General features: G+C 37.3%; 1 protein-coding gene across 2 annotated transcripts in view; it reads right to left on the bottom strand.

Annotated features, from left to right (window-relative positions):
- arid5b (AT-rich interaction domain 5B) overlaps nt 1-22,105 on the bottom strand; it is a 288,024-nt gene that overhangs the window by 230,325 nt on the left and 35,594 nt on the right. For both annotated transcript variants that reach the window (XM_057847984.1, XM_057847985.1), the window contains exon 3: nt 4,188-4,422. In XM_057847984.1, the coding sequence (XP_057703967.1) occupies nt 4,188-4,422 (235 nt within the window). The remainder of the gene's footprint in view (nt 1-4,187; nt 4,423-22,105) is intronic.

Here is a 22,105-nt window from a genome sequence, read left to right on the forward strand (position 1 = left end):
CAATGTGCGAATGCACACAGCAAAGCAAAACGCCTGGACTCATTTATCCGTTCAATTGGCTGACATACTGACATGTGATTAGCAGAGATGGTTAGCTGTGATTGGTTGAAATGTGTATCATGTTTTCTGGAACAGCAAAAAAAAAAAAAAAAAAAAAAAAAAAAAGGTTGTTGATGCGACAAAAAAAGGCAATGGGACATAAAATGGATCAAATCTTTAAGAGCAACGAAGAGTTGAGGAGGCTTATTTATCATGTTTAGTTTTATTTGCTCTGATGGGGAGGGTCAGAACATCTTAGCTGTCAATGTGCACTTTGGACTTATATATGTTCATTTCTGTTAGGCTATTTATTCATTTCCTTATGATTTAAAAAAAATGCAAAAAAATATTTGCGAGATCTTCAAAATGTATTCCATTTCACTCTGTATATTATAAGTCATTTGTACTTATTTTTATGAATGTATGTTACTTAAATCTTATATCTTTATTATTAAAAAAAAAAAAAAAAAAAAGTAAATGTTTACATTGACTTAAATTTTAATATACATCCTATGTTCTTAAGTAATTCAAATTGAGATTTGGCATTTAGTATGTGAGGAAATGAAGGAAAATAAAAAAATTAGGAGATGGAGGTTGGGGTTATTGCTGTTTTTGTTAACTCTTATTTTGCAAATAATTGAAAAAATACAATTTTGAATGAAAATAATTTTTTGTATGTGTTATAAAAAGAACTGTGCTAAAACAGTTTTCTTTGAATTTCAGTAGTTTAAGAGGTTTGGCCCCCCCCCCAAAAAAAAAAAGTAAAAAAAAAAAATATCTGGCTCCGTGGCGATCTTCACGTCGGGGAGTTCCGGCAAGAAATTCTAGCCACTTTCACCTCTGGTAGTACCTTGTCTTGACTTGGTCGATTTTTTGGGCTTGTGCTGATCTAACATGATTAAACTAGGCTATCTAATATTAAGTTACCTTTTGTGCAGGCTTCATTTTTAAGTGCATTAGAATTACAAAGAAATTAAAAAGAAAAAAAAAAAAGCGTGAAAGCATCGTTTTCTAAACAATCACTACACTGGTGCTGCGACCGCCTATTTTTAGTCGGTCGTAGACCTCGCTCGTAAACTTTACGTGCTCAAAGCTGAATTTCTGAATTCTTTAACACTGCCAATCAATTATCCGCCTCGTAGGTTTAAAAGTCACCACTGCTAACGCGGCACAGAGATCACTCGCTCCTCAAATGAATCACTTTTTGCTCATACTTGAAAGGAGAATGAGGAGGCGTTTTACATGCAACATGTGTTATTCAAACTGTGTGTCTTTTTTAAATATATATATAAATATTGTGCCATATAACTACAGAACAGCACACTTAAGTCCCAGTGGCAGCCAGCCAGGAAAAGTTAGTCTAGCAGTGGGGTGGGGGGTGGGGGTGCGGGGGTCATTTCAAACAGCAACAATAGTGTGGATTATTGCTTTTTAGCACTGGAATTGTAAGGCAGCAATTGCTGCAGTATCCAGTTGTGGTGATGGGGTGGGAGCAATCTCATTCTTCTTGCAGAGAATAACAAACAGTGAATGCATCATTCAGGTAATAACACTGAGCCAACCATATAACTGTATATCAACAGACCATTGCCAAACACCGTTATGGTCAACATACTTGCTCTTTGCGGCATTAATATTTCATTGTAAATCGTACGCAGCCTGACTTAATATTTCTATGCAAAAAGCCAGGTGTTGTTTTTTTTTTTTTTTCATGTCACTCATTCAAACTGAAAGCCAGGAAATAAATACTTAGTGCTTTAGCATCATTTTCTGTGATACAAATTTGCAGAAAGTCACATTCTTAGCATGGGATCAGTTAAAAAAAAAAAAAGACCTTATGCAAGGAAATTGAAGTCTTAACAATAGGGCAGGCCATTAAAATATGTAAACTTTAGACTATATGAAAGTATGTTTACAAAATACGGGCACGATATGGTGGATAGCATCTTTTGTTATTGTCCTTGTAAAAAGATTCCTATAGCACAAGGCAAACAGCTTCATGTTCAAAAGAATAAGAATACCCATGAATCGGTCGACTGTGCTAAAGCTGTTATCGTCATTTATTTATGTCCCTCTTTCGTTACTATTTCTACTTTTTCCTCGATATTTCAGTGAATACTGCATAATTGACAACATCCAAGCATAGAGAGGATAGATAGTCAGTATCTGTGTTTTTTGTAAAATGTAATAACAAATCAATGTAAATGGAAATGAAATGTAATTTAAAGCAGTTCTGTAGCGTCTTAGTGAAAGATGTTTCTAAAAGTTGCTAAGGGTGTAAAAAAAATAAACCATCTGGGTCAATATCCATTTGAGTGATTTTTCTTGGAATGAAAATCCCAAAAATTGCCAGAAATATCCCAATTGCTTTGTATATTTTGATGCTTTACGTGAAATGAACTGATTGTTATGTATGAAATTGATCAAAGCCCCTTAAATTGAATCGTGTTAGCCTTCGTAACATCGGAAAATATTCTACCGTTTAGCAAAGATTCAATATTTCATGGTATTGTAACTAGTTTAAAGAAAAAATAAAATAAAAAGCAACTCTGGACCTTGCTTAACTTTGGTGTTATTAAAGACTTCAGGAAATGTTTAAGACTCCTTATAAAATGCGCAAAGTTTGTATGTATTGCCAGTTAACATTTTATCCAAACTTTGAAAGAGAAAAAAAGAGCCCATAAAATCCTAATTCAAAACATTTAAGCAGTAAATTTCAATGTGTTTCACATTGTTTTTTTCTGAGATTTACAAAGATTGAGTATCTCACTCACAAACACAACACAAACTGTATTGATGTCCCGGGTTGCAACAGAGAATCGCATATTGATCTTCCTCAGCGCTTTTTTATTTCTTTTTTGCATTTGAGAAGGGAGCGATGTGGAGCATTACTGCATTAGGCATGAAACACACGCCGAGAGGCTTGTTCCCCTTGGAAGTCATCAATAGAGCCGATAGAGAGGCTTGTTTTTCAAAGAGCTATTTAAAAAAACATCAAGAGGTTATTATGAGCATAACTATGGATTTCAATCAGATGACATGAGGACTACACAACAAACTGTGTATTTTTAGTGGTTTGGGGGAGCTTGAGTTGGTCTTCACACAGCATTTCCTCAAATAATGAGTGTTTATTTGCACAATTGTAGATTCGAGCATCAATTAGAGGTAAGGACTTAAATGTCTTTTTTTAAAGTTACAGTCGTATTTAAAGCACACATTATCATAGATAAAATGTGGCAAAATTGCAAGAAACAGGGTTGTAACACAGCATTGTGAAGCATCTGTATGTTAAAAACTTCATGAAAGACGTGTGGTTAACTGTTCATTCTATGCATTAAGGCAGGGGTGGCCAACCCTGGTCCTCGAGAGCCGCAATCCATCTTGTTTTCTATGTCTCCCTCCTTTAGCACACCTGAATCAAATGATCAGCTCATCAGCAACCTCTACAGTTGCCTGATAACAATCCTGATCATTTGATTCAGGTGTGTTAAAGGAGAGAGACATGGAAAACAAGCTGGATTGCAGCTCTCGAGGACCTGGGTTGGTCACCCCTGCATTAAGGTGACACGCCTGAAACATCCTGCCATGAACAATTTTAAAATTAAAGCCCACCTAAGCATTGATATGCATGTCTTATTTGTCTTTAATTTGTCTTTTATTTTCAAGTGGACTCTCGCAGCATGTTGGCAGTGCATTACCTTAATGCTTATTATGAGGAGTCATAGTGTATTGAGGAGTCATAGTGTATGTGATGAACACACAGAAATTGGGATATATAATGACATAGAATGATATCAGTAACTTTGATAACAACAATCCAGTCAAAATGTCCCGAAAAGCTGATGCATGCCAGGCCTGTAGTTGGCAGCACTAATTGCTAGTGCTTCCCAGGTCTTATCCAAATCCGTGCATCCTAATTATAGTGCAATGGAATCCCAACTGCATAATAAAGAATAACTCAGCCGCTAAGTTTTTTCATTGTTCCAAATGGTCAGCTAGCCAGCTACCAATAGGAGGGTTTTTAGCGAAGAATAGCACAAAGAAATCTTGGAAACTAGGCCAGTACATCCAATACGTTAGCCCAAGGACAACCATTGTAAGCTACCATACGACTATACACAGCAGAAAGGCGAAATTTATCCACTCACCAAGGCGTGCCCGTTCCCGCTGGACGTCCTTGAAGTTGAGTCCACTGGTGAGTGTACTCTCACGGTAACGGTGAAGGGCCTCACGCCGTCCGTTGGTCCCCAGCTCACGCAGCACCGAGGCCTTGAGGGGCTCCGCCTTTAGACCATGGGTCCATTCTGAGAAGTTTGGCACCGTCCATTTGACCAAGTCCTGGAGGCGCACGATCACCTTCTCTGACACGGCAATCACTTCATGCTTCAGGTGGGAAAAAAACAAAGTCAAACATTTCAGATTTAAAGTTTCTATGAAGGCAAATGGAGGTGCAATACATTCTAACAACACATTCTCTTTCACCCCATATTGAATAGAGTTGATTCACTTTGCAGCTTCTTTATATACAACTATGTGCTCACTCCCGCCTCCTCAGCCGCGGTATTATGCTGCACAGCAAAAAAATCTTTATGGCTGAGACGCCTGTTAATTATAGTATGATTAGTATTCTTGTTAATTCATTCAAATTTGGCATGCTGTTAGCCATTTACAGTTTTCTACGAAGTGTCAAATTTATCCACCCAACTAAGGCTAAATTGATCAAGATGAAATACTATACCTCATACGCGTCCACGGATGTTTAAAACTGTTACAATGCGCATAGCGTTGTAATATCCTCTGATATTGAATCACTCAATTTGAAATATGGAGAAGCTTAGTCTCACACAAAGCTTTTATTCTTTCGTATGAATGGTAATATGCAGTAGATGATACACAGGTTGACTGGAGAATAATTTGTTTAGTCTGTCATTATACAGAGAGGAACTAGTGCAAATGTAGGGATGTCCCCGATCCGATCAGATGATCAGAAATCAGGCCAATCAAAAGGATCGTGTTTTTTAACGCCATAAAAATATATGGTTTTTAAAAAAAAAAAAAAAATTTAAGGACTAAAAAGTATCAAAATAATCCAGAAAGACAATAGCGTTGAGAAAAGAAACAAAAATATATGCGTTTTATACTCCACAACACTCTTGGAAAAGGCGTAAGAGGAAGTACTGTAAACTGTACAATACTGCAATAGTATTGTTCAAAAAATAAATAAATAAATCTGTATCAGATCGAGACTCGGTATCGGTAGATTCTCAAAATCAGGTGACTGGGACTCAGATGCAAAAATATGTGATCGGGCATCCTTATTGAAACACATGTATTGTTTATGACCACTATTTGCTAAATAAGTGAGAAAGCATTACATTGTCGTTATGGTAGATAATGTACTGGAATATTAGATTTCTATTTGCTAACCTTGCTCCTAGCATACTGTTTAGGAAAGCTAGTCTGTTGCTACCAACACTACTAAGAAGTATTACTAAGCTAAAGCTTGTTGCAAAGTTGAGATGAAACACTTCAACACGATTCCTTGATACCAATCAATGTACTAATTTCCTATCTGGACAGGGCTATGGTGGTATCATGTTGTGTGAAATGAATGTTATTCATGCTTAAAACACAACCGTTATACATCATATTTTGTATGCTTTTGTTATGCTTGCATGAGAACAGTGTAGCATAGAGCATCATTGTTATATTAACGTGTTTGAGTGTGCCTTCCCTATTGTAGACTATCACAATATGCCCAAATATGGGCTGTTATGTTCCTGTGTTTTCCAAAATGCCCTGAATGAATACAATGGGTGATTGTGGCTTATCAGACTGAGCTCATCATCGTTCTAGCCAGAGCCGGTGTTCAAGGTCATAACTTGAGGTGTTTTTTCCCCTAATGTTTTTCTGTGGAAAACCACCAGAGTTGAAACTTAAGTTTCACTTTCGTTTTCATTGGTATTGTTTCACAGTAAGCATCCTTAGGTAACGGCCCTTTCAACAGTATAAATGTCCAGCCTCTATTGTACTTCTTAGTACTTCTGGGTGATCACAGCTCCTGGCTAAATCACATCATTTTATACCCTTGATATACAACTTTTATAAAGTCTTCGAAGCAGGCAATCTTTGGTTGGTCGTATTCATTTCTCTAATCGAGCTATCGAGGTAACACTTGTCTTTGAGTTCAAGCTTGAATTTCCCTGACAGGTTGTATCTCTGAAAAATGCAAAACCACCAATAGGTTCCAAAGAACAGAAACACAAATAATGTTGTAGATCCTCCCAGACTCAAAATGTGCCACTGTACAGCAGTCAGGAATCACTTTTACGCACAAGGCTGAACTGTTGTTCAGCATTTTATTTGACTTGTTGGGTTAAACAATGAGCAATTTTATGCTCTGGTATTTTATTGTTAGCTGCTTCATTCTGGTATGTATTGCATCGTCGTCGTGTGTGGTTCTTTATTTAACACTCCCCTTGTAAACAGGATTTTATGCTGCTGTATACGAGTGGAACAACTATAAAAGTTATGTTTAATTTGACAGGGCAGCCGTAGTATTAGACCACGCTTTCAGTATCACTACAGTCAAAATTAAAGCTGCGAACAAGGCAATGAAATACCCCCTCAAAATCATAATGTTTCACCCAATTTAAATGGCACAACCACAGTAAAAAAAAACCTTCAAATATCCTGTATGTGGGCTTTGTGTCTAGGGTACCTGCTTATGAATGGGGCTCATTTGGTCAAACCTCCTTGTTTGAGTTTATCATGAGCCATAGAATTCACCCAATATGACTCCTTCAAACCAGAATGAACAATTTCCTGTTGAATTTCAGGTATTGGTCCATTAGAGTATTCTGAGTTTTCTTTTCCTGTCATACATTTTTTTTTTTTTTTTACTGCTTAGGTTTGTGTGGGAAGTCATGTGGGAGACTAAATTACATTTTCACCAGGATATTTGTAGTTAGATAGGGGAATTTTGTGCTCTGAAAATGATGACATATTTTAAAATTAGCTCAATGGTAGATAACTTTAAAATAAAACATTTGAGCATTTAATGTAACTGAATTGTAAAAACATGGTATATATTTCAATATAATCATTGTTTAAAAACCTGTGCATTTTTATTTTCCTATAATTACATGCACAGGCGGCACGGTGGCTGAGTGGTTAGCACGTCTGCCTCACAGTTCTGAGATCAAGGGTTCAATCCCGGGCTTCGGCCTTCCTGTGTGGAGTTTGCATGTTCTCCCCGTGCCTGCGTGGGTTTCCTCCGGGAACTCCGGTTTCCTCCCACATCCCAAAAACATGCATGGTAGGCTGATTGAACACTCTAAATTGTCCATAGGTGTGAGTGTGTGCGTGAATGGTTGTGTCCTGTGCCCTTGTGCCCTGCGATTGGCTGGCAACCAATTCAGGGTGTCCCCTGCCTACTGCCCGAAGTTAGCTGGGATAGGCTCCAGCACCTCCGCGACCCTCGTGAGGAATAAGCGGCATGGAAAATGAATGAATGAATGAATGAATGAATTACATGCACTGTCAATGTTCAACCTTTGCATTATGTTAAAGTGGTTACATGTTTTAGGGGTAAAACCTCAGCCATTTTGTTTATTGAAAAGCTGGTCATTATAGTTGTATTTGGGGAGAATTTTCTTTAGGTGATACCTTAATTAAGAACCTATAACATGAACATAACACATATACACAGGTAAGCCAGGTTATTCAAAGAATTCCATGTTTGTTTGAAGGCTTAATTATGGCTAACGCACTTGTTACTGACAAAAGAGTGCGCTGGAAGGCGGCTATTAGCTAAAGTCTGGAGGACAGATGTGCTGGGGGCAGAGAAATATAACACATATCACACTGGAGTTGGATTCCGCCATTGCAGCTGCGGGGCAAAAGCAGCGACAATATAATAACACAACTATATATACGAGCTTAGTCTGTTGTGGGGAAAAATGTACTTGTGTATGTGCGAGCTGCATTTTAATGTAGTTCAATTCATTTTTATGGCCCCAGCGGTGAATTTCATTTTTCTTCTTGAGCCAACAAATCTCTCAATCTCTCAATTCTAGCAATGCCCTGTTGTCATATTCATGGATAATGTAGTAAAACACATGGATCATATATTTTACGTATATAACACTGATCTGGTAGCGGGATATACGAGCAAGGGGTCAACGCGGCTCCATAAAACAGTGCTTAATTTACCCATTTATGGCCACCGAGCTGTCTGTGCCAAATATACTATGTGGATTAAAGTATAGGGACATTTAGCCATTGGATACAGGAAGTGAAAATCACCAGTGAGCCTGTGCAGCCAATAGCTGTGTAGGCAAGAGGAGAGGTTTAGTTTACTTTATGAAGAGATATTTTCCTATAATAAAATGTATTTGTTTATTTCTCTTATAAATAATGTGTATCTTCATATACGGTACAGTAGCTCACTCACATTGTCATTATTCTGTTCTCAAAGTTCCTCTGTTGAGATATATCTGTTCAGTTCTCATTTACTTTGGTCTGTAAGTACAGTAGGTAAAGTACTTTGGACAGTAGGTAGAGTTATGTATGTATAATTAGGGATGACTGTGGAAAATTAAGAAACTGGTCTGCTCCTCTTCATTGTTGTCTTTATTTTGTAAAACAAAACAAAAGCTGATACTATCAACAGTGCCAATTCTATTTATTCATACTCTATTTTCGACTTCAATACATGACTAATTAACAATCAATTCTACACAAAAATAACGTACTCACTGGATACTTTTAGAGGTGCAACAATTACTCTATTAATCGACAACTATTTTGATAACCAATTAATTGTTTAGGACCTTCTTCACCTTAAACTTGCCTAAATTCTTGAAATTATAGCATATTGTAACTACCTTCTCAATTGCAAATATTAGTATTATTATTACATATAAATATATGCCTCCTTTAGAGGTGAGTAAATGAAGCCAATTGCATTGTTTGCATTCTTGGTTGATGAGACGTTACTACTTATCACAGAGGACTAACCTAGTTAGCGATTATGTTAATCAGTGTCCAATGTATCCGTTTGTATTGTGTTTTGGAGAAGGATATTAGCGCCTGAGTTATAGTTAAATAGTAAAGTTGATAGTAAATTTCTTTTTATAAAGAAATCACACACATCAACCAATAACAGCTTAAAGTCTCAACACAAATTCCCATTCAAACTTTAAATTGTCATGCAAGAGAGTGTGCTTTGAAATTGGATTCATTGTTACATAAAACATGCCTCTATTAAAACTGAAGGTAACTGAAAAAAGTGACATTTATCCGAATAATTGTTTAAGTAATTGGCCGATTAATTGATTATAAAAATAATCGTTAGTTTCAGCTCTGGATACCTTATTAGACGAACTTGCGAAATTAAAAGCGCTTTATCCAAAATTCACAAACTCTGGCTTTCTAAAACTGACAATGTAGTTTTTAACAAGAACAACAATAACAATGTACACCTCCCATTTTGGCTTTCTTCACCCCCTCTGTTTCAGTCACATTTCCGTAAAAGCAAAAAAGAACACATTGTCAAAACAAACTTCCCAGCGTTCTCCCCGAGTGCTCTGTCCAAACAATTACCCATATTCAGTTCTCACATTAAGCTGCACAGCGCGGCCGTATCAAATCTCGGCCAGTTTTCAAGCCAGTATTGCCTTATAAAGGAAAAAAAGCCTGCGAGGGATGGCTTGATATAGCTGCCTCTGCCTCCCTTGCTCGCAAAGTAAAAACATCAAACATGGCTTTTTTCCGCCCTCTTTTTTTTCACCCATTTTATAATGAGCTGTCTGGAGCTGTCAAGTGGTGGCGGGTGGCTGTAACCAACTTTTCCGTGCAGTGACAAACGGACTGAGAGAGAAAGGCCATTTGAATAATGTTTCATGAACAGTCAACGGCATTCAGCCCAGCAGCCAAAAGCCTCATTGTGCTACATCTGCTCAAAAATGAGCAAGTTTACATTTGATGCAATCTCCTTTGAACACAAAACAGCGTCATAATAACATGCTGTGTTCATCATAACAGCAGCAAAGTAATTAAAAAGCACAGTAGAGCGTATAGTATATCGCATTCTGTGTATATCAATCATGTAATGTTTGCCCAGTGTTAACAGATTCTGTTTTGGACTGTGTTTGCACCATGTGTTTTTCTTTTGGTTCCTGTTATGGTGATGATTCACTTTTATAAAAAGCCTTTTTTTTCCCTCTGTACTTATGAATTACACGCTCCGCCAATTTGCTGGTATAATTCATGCTTTTAAAAAAATCGAGCATAGTATTATCTGTATAGTGATTTGCTTTTTTTTTTTTTTTTTAAATCACATTTTTTCATGACCTTCAACTGTTTTTTCAAGAACTAATTATAAATTGCAATATTATGCAAGCAGGAAAAAAAGGAAAAACCGGCAATCCTATCGTTTGTATCGTCGATTGTTTCTGGGGAAAAATATATCATACTACAAAAACTTATCGAAACTAGCATAGTGATCGTTGATATTTTCAGAGGTTGAAGTGGCCGTGAGTATAAATATCCTCATACATACAATTAAATTAGTAACATTACATGTCATATTGAAATGAAACTACACACGCCGCGTAAATATATGTACAATGTGACAGATTTTCTTCAAAATCAAGCTGGAGAAAGCCCTGCCTGTCCCGAGTGACAAAAAAATGTATCTATGCGGGGTATTGTCAAGGCATACGTAAGCACCTGCTGCCAACTAGAATGCTCACATACCATCTGCAGCAGCAGATGATGATCAAAACGACTACAATGGTGAACTCCATAGTGGGTGATAGAGAGCGTGATGTTACACATCTGAATGCACAGTAACAGGAATGCTTTTTGTAAATTTGGTGCAACAGCACAGTATATGAAGAGAATGTATTACCAGCATCATTTATTTATTTTTTTAATAAGAAATAAATTGAGTTCCATTCTTGACCACGGAAAAACAAACTATAATTTTGTTCTCATAAAACATTAACTTTGTAATCCAGTGACCTCTTGCACAATTCCAACGCTTAACAATTTGCGAATTTATTCATGTTAAATTACGATTCTATTTTCACAAATTTACAGCTAATATCGACACTTTCATGTAACAGTTTTACAATTCTATTCTCGTACAATTGTTTTTTTTTTTTTTTTGTAAACTCGGGATTTTTGTGAAATTGCACAAATGAGCATCTGGCAACCCATCTGAATTCAGACAATCAATCCCGTAACTTGGCTGGCGGATCTATTCATAAAGAGTGTGAAATTAAGTCAAGATTTCTATTGAGAAATCTTGAAGGAAACCCAAGTTGTTTGTGAAGCCACCAGTGAGTCAGTTTCTACGTGCCTCCACACAGATCTGTACCAATAAGAGAGAAAAACAAACAAAAACATTGACGATTTACAACTTTCACCATCTGGGGTATTCTTATGACAACGTAAATCAGCTCAAAAACAGAAAGAGACTCCATTTGCTATCACATAAAAAATAACAGGGGGGTTTATTTGGAAAATCAATGTTTGACGTGTATGGTCGAGCTCCAGAAACTCATTGACGAGGCACATTTTTTAAGAGAACACTAGGAACATCGTGTGAAAGATTAGTAGCATTTAGACAGCAAGGAACCATGTTTAGTGGTAGAGAAAGTCCAAATGGACGCCTCACACATTGCAGTAAAACAAATGCAGAGTGTTAACTAGAGCTGTACAGTAGTTCATATCATTTGAAACACTTGCATTTACCCCAAATCCTATCTTTACCTGAAATGTACCTATAATGTACCTATAATGTTCTTTTTGGGAACCTGGCACGCTTTCTGACTTTACTGAATGTTTCAGAACGAAAAATCCCCAAATGGCACGATATTACAACCATATTTTGGTTGTCATACAACGTTTGATTTTCTTATATTCTCGTCAAATAATAAACACGTAAAATGTACGATGACTTTGTCCTTGTGAAATCGAAACGTCTTGTACTATTTGCAGCTATGACATATCACATATAAATCTGAATTTTTTTATTGTCCCCAAGGTATTAGCTATTTCTATGTCCCAAAAAATGCATGGAGAAATCCCTCACTTGCCGAGCTGCAAGGCTCAACCCTCCTTCACCGGTTGTTGTCCAGTGTCAGTAAGTCAGCTTAGCTACACAATGGCTGGAGGAGGTAAAACTCCAGAACTTTTTCCCCCATCCAAGATAACTAAATCGCTGGTATGGGAATACTTCGGCAACAAAACAGTTACAGACGGCCGTGGCTTAGAGGAGGAGTCCCGTCCGGTATGTAAAACGTGTTTGCAGAGGGTGGCTGCCAAGGAGGCAATACCTCCAATTAGGCATGTGCCGGTTACCGGTTTCATGGTTTACCGTGGTGTGAAAACGTCACGATTTCAAAACCACTAAAATTTTCCGTCATATCGTTAAACGGTATTCACTAAAGATGTGATGCCGATCGATCGGGTCCGATCATGTCATTTTCAAAGTATCGGAATCGGCAAAAAAATATCGGACATGCCTTTTTTAATATATATACTGTATATACAGTATACATATTTTCTTTAATTAAATCGTTTTTTAATTGTATTTAACGTTACAGACAAAATGTCTTACACTCATCCAGAGTCTTTAGTTTTGGAGTAAAGTAGGGCTGTCAAATTTATCGCGTCAATGGCGGTAATAACATTAAAATATTTAACGCATTTAACGCATGCGCTGCACTACCCACTCACGCATTGTCACGTTCAATCTATAATGGCACCGCATTACGTATACATAGAGCTAAAAGGCAACGTAAAATGAGTAGAGAGAATTTTGGCAGACTTTGAAGCCTTTTTTAAATTGGCTCAAGCCTTACAAACCCTCTCTCAATGATTAGAAATATCGTGGGAAGCAATGTGGGAAAGAAAGGTAATAGTTGATGTTTTTTTCATGCACTATTATATTTCCCAACGCTGAGAAGATATATCAATTGGTACCATTACGCACAGTCATGGTTGCACTTCCCATCATGCATTTGGGCAGAAGTTAGATGGCTGCAGTATCATTTACTGAAAGCTCATAAAAATCCACTAGATGGCAATATTTAGTCACAATATACAAAGTCACATTATCCTTTAAGAATTACAAGTCTTTCTATCCGTGGATCCCTCTCACAGAAAGAATTAATAATGTAAATGCCATCTTGAGGATTTATTGTCATAATAAACAAATACAGTACTTATGTATGTTGAATGTATATATTCCTCCGAGTTTTATTCATTTTTTTCTTAATGCATTGCCAAAATGTATATGAACGGGAAAAATTATCGGGAATGATTGGAAATGAATCGGGAGCAAAAAAAAAGCAATCAGTTCGGGAATTATCGGGATCGGCAGATACTCAAACTAAAACGATCGGGATCGGATCAGGATAAAAAAAAAACATGATACCCTAGTATTTACTATTTTTCACATGCCAAAAATGCAGCCAGAAGTGGCTTGGCACGGACGCGCTCACCCCTTCCCCTGTTTGTTGCTGTTTGTGTCAGTGACGCTATTCTGCTAAACAGCCAGCAAACCCAAAAACAAACACTCCAAACACAAGGCGTACTTTTCTTCACCTTATTTGGCTCTCAAATCGTGGTAAGTGAAATATACAAAATGAATACATTTAAAATGTTGTACTATTGTATTTTTCCACGTGTGAAGGTGGAAGGTAAAGGTAGGTTCAACAGGTTAGCACATAGCCTGGTACACCAGACTCACCTCTGTTCCAGCGATTGAGTCTGGCCACTATTCAGCGGACACAATTTCCAGGGCGGAACAAGCCACAGCGAACAGACAGCGGAGTGCACCAATCAGCGACGGGCGGACGTGACATTAGTAAAGTGACAAGGGCAGGACGAGGGACTTAGTAAGTAAACATACGAGGAGAGCGGAGTTTATTCAACATGGCTAGCGCGAGAAAGACTGTTGTCATGGACTTGTGTTGATGTGTTTTTGGTAATTTAAAACTGATTTTACCGTGGATTGGAACATATTCTCGGCTCTGCTGTCCGCCATCTGTGTTGTTGTGGAGACGACTTCCGACGCGGAAGAGTGACGTTGCTCGTTAAGAACACGTCACGCAAAAAAAAAGAATCTGATTGGACGGTTGATTTTGTCCGTGCTTGAGAGGCCGTTAATGGGCTGGGTCCCAGACTATTCTCGCAGTGTTTGAAAAATACAGGGACAAGTCTGGCCGTGCCAGGCAAGTTAGCACCATGAAAAAGTTCGCAAAAAACAAAACGCACATTTTCCTTTCAAATTCAATATACAAACTAACTAAAAACTTACAAAGACAAATGTTAGCCTAGGAGAGTAACTTCGTCGAGGTTTTAAGTCTCAGAGTAACTGAGTGAGAAACAAGCTTGAATGAAGAGGAAAGAAGGATAGCGTGAAAGATCGCTCATTGCGAAAGATCTTGCTCTAAGCACAAATCCACGTTTGCTGGACGAGGAGAGGTCTCACTCCCAATGACCCCTCCCTCCCAAAAAAAAAAAGTCATTCAGTATATATATCAGGCATGAAAATGGGTCAGGGGTTAAAAAGGTGAGAAAGGTGTGGAGGAAATATGTTCCGGCGTTCTGCCAAAATGTCCGCCGTCGGCAAAACGTCCTACATGTGGCAAATTTGACCATTTTAATTTTTCACATAAGGCTTAATATTCGAGTTAACGGGGGTTTAATTAGTTGAAGGAGTTGATTTCAACCACCATTGACTCGCGCTAGCTTAGCCACTCCGGAGCCCTGAAACTAACAAATAACTGTCAAACTGCATAGAATTTGTTCAAATCAACTCCAACGACTAATTAAACCCCGGCTAACTCAAAGATTAAGCCTAATGTAAAAAATTCTGAACTTCCCCTTTAAAATAAAGACCATTGAATATGGCCATTAAAATGTTGTCTATAAATGTTTTAGAGCAATAAAACAAACAACAAAAATGAATAAAATGAACAGGAATCCTTCAAAGTATTTCATAATGGGTCCAAATTATTTTTCGAACAGATCATGTGACTATAGAACCTTAGAGACAGCCGTTTGCATTGCTTAGCCAAAACTACAGCTGAGGAGGCAAGATGGATATTTAGAATTTCTTTAAACCTAAGCTTTCAAAACCTTCAACAACAACTGAGCTTGAACCGAGGATTGAGCACGAGCAGTATCAAAAAGTCCTGGCTGTCGTGTTACCTGTTGTGCTGTTATTCCAAGTGGCGCTTGAATTGGATGCTTATAGCGGTCGACAGTCTTTTTGAGCCAGCGCAAAGTTCGCAGCGCACGAAGATATTTTTGTTATCTTTACTGGACAAAAATGTGAAGTAATGGCTGTGTTTCCAGTGTGCAAATGCAGCCGTTTGTAGTATATCTCCTGCCTATTTCATTGCATCCTGGCGAGGTAGCATGGCTATGTTGTTTTGGGCGCAAACTCCCAGCGCTCACGCATCATGGTTATACACGTGACCCTTTTTGTTCCATCCCCGATTAAAAAATGTGACATGTGATGTCACTCCCATGACTACAGTATTCTTCATTCTACACACATTATGGGGCAATAACAAAATAGTAACGCACAGGCATCAAGGAAAGTAATTTTACTCAGATTACTGATTTAGAAAAATGAACGCGTTAGATTGTTCTTTACTGAAAGAAAGTAATCAGATTAGTTACGCATTACGATACCGCGTTATTGACAACACTGCTTTTATATTACCGTTAAATACACAAGCTTGACCCTACCTTAACGGGAGCTATTTTTTTACCGGACGCTCCGGCAGCGTTCAACGCAAGCTGCAACGAACGGCAGTAACTTTGTCATACCACAAAATATGAAAACGAAAACCATTACTCACCAAATTCAATATGCTGGCAAATGCATTCATCTAAAAACAATTGGGATACTTTACCTCCTCCAGCGAATGTGAATTTGTGCTTAGTACAAGATCATCTGTCGCAATTAGCGATCTTTGACGCTCTTTTTTTATTTTCCCTCCCCGCATACAAACTTGTTTCTCTCTCAGCGGCTGTGATTAACCTCAATGAAGTTGCTGTCCTAGCTAAGCCTTGCCTATCATTCGTCTTTGTAAGTTTTTAGTAACTTTGCGTATTGAATTTGAAAGGAAAATGTGTGTTTTGTTTTTGGCGAACTTTTTCATGAAGCTAAACTGTTGAAGCTACTCACATGTGGAAAAATACGAGTGTACAACGTTTTAAATGTATTCAATTGGTATATTTCAGTTACCACGATTTGAGAGATCAATAAATTGAATAATTTACAGCTTGCGTTTGGAGTGCTTGTTTTTGGGTTTGCTGGAATAGCGTCACTGACACACGCAGCATCAAACAGGAGAAGGGGGAAGCGCTGCCGCGCCAAGCCACTTCTGGCTGCATTTTCAACACATGAAAAATAACGAATACGTACTACTGTATGACGGGAAATTTTAGTGGTTTTGTAACCGCGATGTTTTCATAGCATGGTAATCCGTGAAGGTAACTGGCACATGCCTACACCCGATGCCCCCCCCCCCCTTAAAAATTTTCTCCTCGGATCTACACGATTCACGTAGGTCATCCTTTTTTACTTCAAAACGGCGAATTTCGCCGAAAGGTGAGAGATTTTCATGCCTGATATATTTTTTTATTTTATTTAGAAGTGTTTTTACCTTTTTATAGCAATTATTTTCTTCATGCTCTAATCTTGAGCAACTTGAGCAGTGGCTATGGGTATAGTCTATATGTTCTATTTATTTTAATTTTATTTAAATATTTTTTATTTTTTGTTAATTAATATATTTAATTTAACATTATATTCATGTTCCAATTTGCAAATATGTTCTGGAAAAAAAAATTCTGTTCAATGGAAAAATGTTTTGTTTTTTAATACATCTCAAAATAACAAATTTTGGAGCTATAATTGCAATACCGTGATACCATTAAACCGCGGTATTTTTGCTCACGGTTATGGTACCGTCAAAATCTCATACCGGCACATGCCTACCTCCAATATGATTTTTGCATTTACAGTATACAAAATTAAAGGTTCGTAAACGTCATGAACATTTCCCGCCAGCTACAACAGTTAACTCCAACGTGTTTAGTGTGTCTAGCAGTGGTAAAACACTGTGTTTTTATCTCTCTGGCAACTGTCTGTGCTGAGAAAAAGAGTGTGTATATAATGTAAACATGATCAGAGTCATACACACGTTCTATCTATGGAAAATGATTTAATTATTTTTGTTCACATAGTAATAATGTTGAGCTTTAGCTGTGGGTTTACGCTCACCTAAAGGACTGCATTTATTTTGATTTTTTTTTAGAATATATATCTATATAAATATTTTTTTTTTATTTTAACTTAGCATTACACTTGTGTTACAAATTGCTAATATGTTTTGAAAGATAAAAATCCTGTTCAATGGGAATGGAAAAAAGTTTTTTTGAACCCAGATATATCAAAATAACACATTTTAGAGCTGTAATTGCAATACCGTGATACCATGATATTTTAGCTTAAGGTTATATCATAAATCGTATATCATGCTGGCACATGCCTGGACAGAATGTAAACAAAAATGTGCACACCATGTTTTTTTTTTTTTAATGTTTTGAAATAAGGTCATATCCGGTTTGATAACAATAAATTGTTGTCAAAGTGCGATCAAGTCAAGTCGTGGTCCTATCAAGTATAACGGGTCGTGTTGTCACTGACCACTGTCAACATCACAGGGGTCTTTCACTCCCCATTCAAAGAAGTGCCGGACAACCTAGAGGGTCCCGACCACTCAGAATTTGAAATAATAATAAAAAGGCTGTCCCCGTCTGTGGTGCTCTGTCATTTTCAGTTAGCTCGCGGATAGTTGAGCAAAGCGGCAGACAGCAGCAGCCAGCAGGCCGCCTGCTAATAATGTAGGTCAGATGACGGCCAGCCGAAAGCCAAGACGTGACGTCGAGCATAAGTGAAGCATTTCTGAAACACTCATTATACACTTGCATTTTCAGCTTGTGCACGTAGACTTGTTTGTTTCATAGGCATTATGATAATATTAACATTTTATGTTGTGAGTTTGTAAATTTATGAATACATTTTATGCATTTTTTTTTTTACAGTAAAATACAACTTTCATAGTATTTAATTTTGTGATGATAAAGTTGTAACTATTGTGTTAAAAAAAATGCCACTTGCTTTGGTATAAAATTGTGACTTTCTTTGAGGGAACTTTATATGACTTCAAATTTTAATGACTAAAATTAGGACTTACTCTCATCAAATAAGTATCAAAATTAATCATTTCAGATTTTTGATTCCTCAAAAATAAAACAAAGGTAAATTTAATACTTTTATTGAATATATGACAAATGAATATTATTTCTTTATTCTTATGAGCATTATTTTTTGGTTCTATAACAAAGTGTCACAACTAATGACTAATATCTGAACGCAGACTTGAATCTAGTACGATTTGATTTTTGGTCAAATTGTCATTCGAATTCCTTACCATTCTTAAAATATTATTTTTTTCCTATGGTTGGTCTCAAAATGATGACAATTCTTTAGACATTACTGATATTAGAACTTTATCCTCATAAAATCTAGACTTTTTTTTTAAATACAGTGGTACCTCTACATACGAAGTTAATTAGTTCCAGGACCTTGTTTTGTAAGTCGAAATGGTCGTATGCCAAGCAGGATTTTCCCATAAGAATACATTATAATTCCATTAATTCGTTCCACAGCCCGAAAAACCTACACTAAATCCTTAATAAATACTGCTGGTACTATTACAAATGACAATTACACATAGCAAAACAAACAAATTATTAATAAAAACCGGGATAATAAAATAATAATAATAATGATGATTCCTGTAATAATGTAACGAATCGGGTTCGAATGTGGCGGACGTGTTTTGCGTATTGTACCTGAACGCACCGTGTCGCTTATATGACAGAGAGAGGGAGCGGTGCGGTTGAGATATACTTTCTCTTTTAATGTTCTGTTTAGAAAACCTTGAACTGCGGCGGACAGTAGTCGTGTTGTGTTGCACAAGTTCTGAAGTACATGATAAAAACCTGACGAAGCTGGCGATTTCTTTGGCGATGTTACCATAATAATAATTGTCACCTTGACTTATAAAGACTGTTGAGCCAGTTCACAAATGCACACCTCATTTCCATGGTAAATGTCACCCTTTTCCTTGTTTCACCACCTGCACTAACCTTCTTGGAACCTGTGTTAATTTCTCTCACAAGAAAATCCGCCGAGCGTCCGTCTGCGGCGCTGTCATGTCGTCATATTTCGAGCATGTCGTCGGATGTAGAAACAAATGGCGAGTCAAATTTTACCTCGGATGTCGAAAAGATCGTGTGTCGAAGCGATCGTATGTCGAGGTACCACTGTTCTCAAAATTGGCAGTTTTTTAATCACCAAACCACAAAATGATAACTTATTCATATAATTAGAACTTTGTTGACAGAATTTGCAGACGTCGTAGAATTATTATTATTAATATTATTACAACTTCATTTTCATCAATGCACATTTTTTTTGTATTGTAGCTTATTTCTTAATGTAACCTGATTTCTCATGAAATAATGACTGTAATCTAAACAATTTCTTGTACCATTCTGACTTTCAGGTTGGAATGTGAAGTCCAACCCGGACGCCACATTGAGCCTGCTTTCTTTCTTCCATCAATAATTCATGTAAATACTGCAGCGGCATGATAACACTACTCAGGGACGTTATTGCTTTGACAGTGCATAATGCACTGCGTGTGACGTGAACAGAGTTGTGCTGCTCAAGTGTAGATTTTTTTTTTTTTCTTTTTTTTTTAACTTGATGGCACCTGCCATCTCACTGGGATGAAACTCTCCAGAATAGCATGACGTGACCTTCCTGCCTCAGAATCGATGCAACACTTTGAAATACTTGATCGAGGGGGAAAAAATGTCGCACAAAAACGGCACCACACAAGCAGCTGACACAATCCTGAAAAAGCCATCAATTCAGTGAGCATTGGGAAGGATTCCCTCCTTCGATTTTTTTTTTTTTAAATGCCTGTTTTTCCCCATTTTTGTATGCAGTATCTGTGATGATTAAGAGCAATAAATGTGATAAAGCTCTTAGGCCCAGAGACTAGTGATACATAGAACATATTGTACTGTACAGACTGGACAACAATTAGCAGTGGGCAATATTGCCTTTAAATAAATTTCAGTTTTGACAACATGGAATATGATATAACAGGAATAAAACAGGAAATCAAAGCAAAAACAATCAGATTTATGAGGACTATGGTCTAAAAATGTTGGGAAACAGTCATCATTTTTCAATTAATCTTTAGATTACAAAAAATAACTCATTACACCGGTTTTGAAATCGTTACACGGGCTTCCACTGAGTCAAAGGATAGACTATAAAATACTACTGCTCGTTTACAAAACACTTAATGGCCTTGGACCAAAATACATTGGACCAAAATGATTTGTTAGATTCCTATGAAACATCTAGACCCCTAAGGTCGTCTGGAACCAGTGTTCTGCCAAAATCTCCTACATCGGCGAAACGTCCTACATTAGTCGAATTTGACACCCAAAGTACTACCGTGCGCTCTAAACTTGTTTTGTTTAGATGCATACAGGCATAACATACTAAAAAAATGCCTGAAAAAAATACTTAAATGTAGTTATATCAAATACGGATGGTTTAAATTTGCTACGTGGCTAATGTGGTCAACTGCTTCAAAGCTAACACAAAAAAAAACAATGGTTAAAAGTATTTGAGGGTAATACATGCAAAAAGTATCTTTGAGGCAGTAAAAAGGTTCTAAAAACCTAAATAAAAACAAAAACAGTGAGTTCTCGCCGCTTCTAACCGATGTGCGCATGCGTGCGGATGCTTGCGCAAGCGCACTGAGCATTGTGTAGGACGTTTCGCCGCGTAGTAAGGAATGGCCAAACACCGGTCTCCTGTATGTTCCAAGAACAAGAACCAAGCAGGGTGAGGCAGCATTTACGTAGTTATTATGCTCCTCACCTCTGGAACAAGTTACCTGAAGGTCTGAAGTATGCTCAAACTGTTAGCTCCTTTAAATCAGATAAAAACGATTCTGTTTAGCACTACATATCCATAACTGTCTATATATTTCAATTTATTTGCTTTCTATTCCTCTTGTGCTTATCTCCATTGCTGAATTCAATTATTCAATTTTTTTTTTTCTGTTCTATTCGTATTAAATGTGATTTTTATGTATAATTTTATTTCCTATTTCGAATGTCTGTTTTTACGTTCTATTGATTTTAATGTGATTTTTATGATCTTCATGTGATGTAAAGCACTTTGAATTTCCTTGTGTTGAATTGTGCTATATAAATAAATTTGTCTTGCTCTGCCTTGCCAGCCTTTTAGCCAGTTTTTTTTTTTTAATGTGACAAGAGTCAAAACATTTGGTGAAGAAACAAACAACGTATTCAGTACATTCGGCGACGACTGCTCACTGTCGAAGAGTTCTCGGGTAAGACAATGAACCCTAATTTGACCCCAGTGGGTTTGCAGTGCCTTGCATGGCAGTAGAAACATTGATGTGTGAAAGTGTGAGTGAATGAGTGAATGTGCGCTGGTATTAAGCGCTTTGTGCACGGTAAAAATATGTAGATAAACTGCTAAATATATTTACCATTTTGTTCAATAGTTCTAATTAGGGTTGTCCCGATCCGATCACTTGATCGGAAATCGGGCCGATCGCGCCATTTTTCAAAGAATTGGAATCAGGTGAAAAGGATCGGGTTTTTAATTTTTAAAAAAATGTTTTTCTGATTCATTCTCGTTCAGCCTCTCACTTTCCCTCCTGCTGCTTTTCTTGGTCAGCAGCCTGCTAGGGTTTGTACTTAAAAGTTAATGATGATTTACAGGTTTGTAGCTTACATCTGGCAAGTGAAGCCTCTGTAACTCTACGATCAAGCGCACAGATGTGTCAATCACATTTTAGTCAATCTTCATTGTCTAGAGGCTGTTCTCCGCAGCGTGAGC

This window comes from Corythoichthys intestinalis, chromosome 10, assembly GCF_030265065.1.
Source record: "Corythoichthys intestinalis isolate RoL2023-P3 chromosome 10, ASM3026506v1, whole genome shotgun sequence".
Classification (NCBI taxonomy): domain Eukaryota; kingdom Metazoa; phylum Chordata; class Actinopteri; order Syngnathiformes; family Syngnathidae; genus Corythoichthys; species Corythoichthys intestinalis.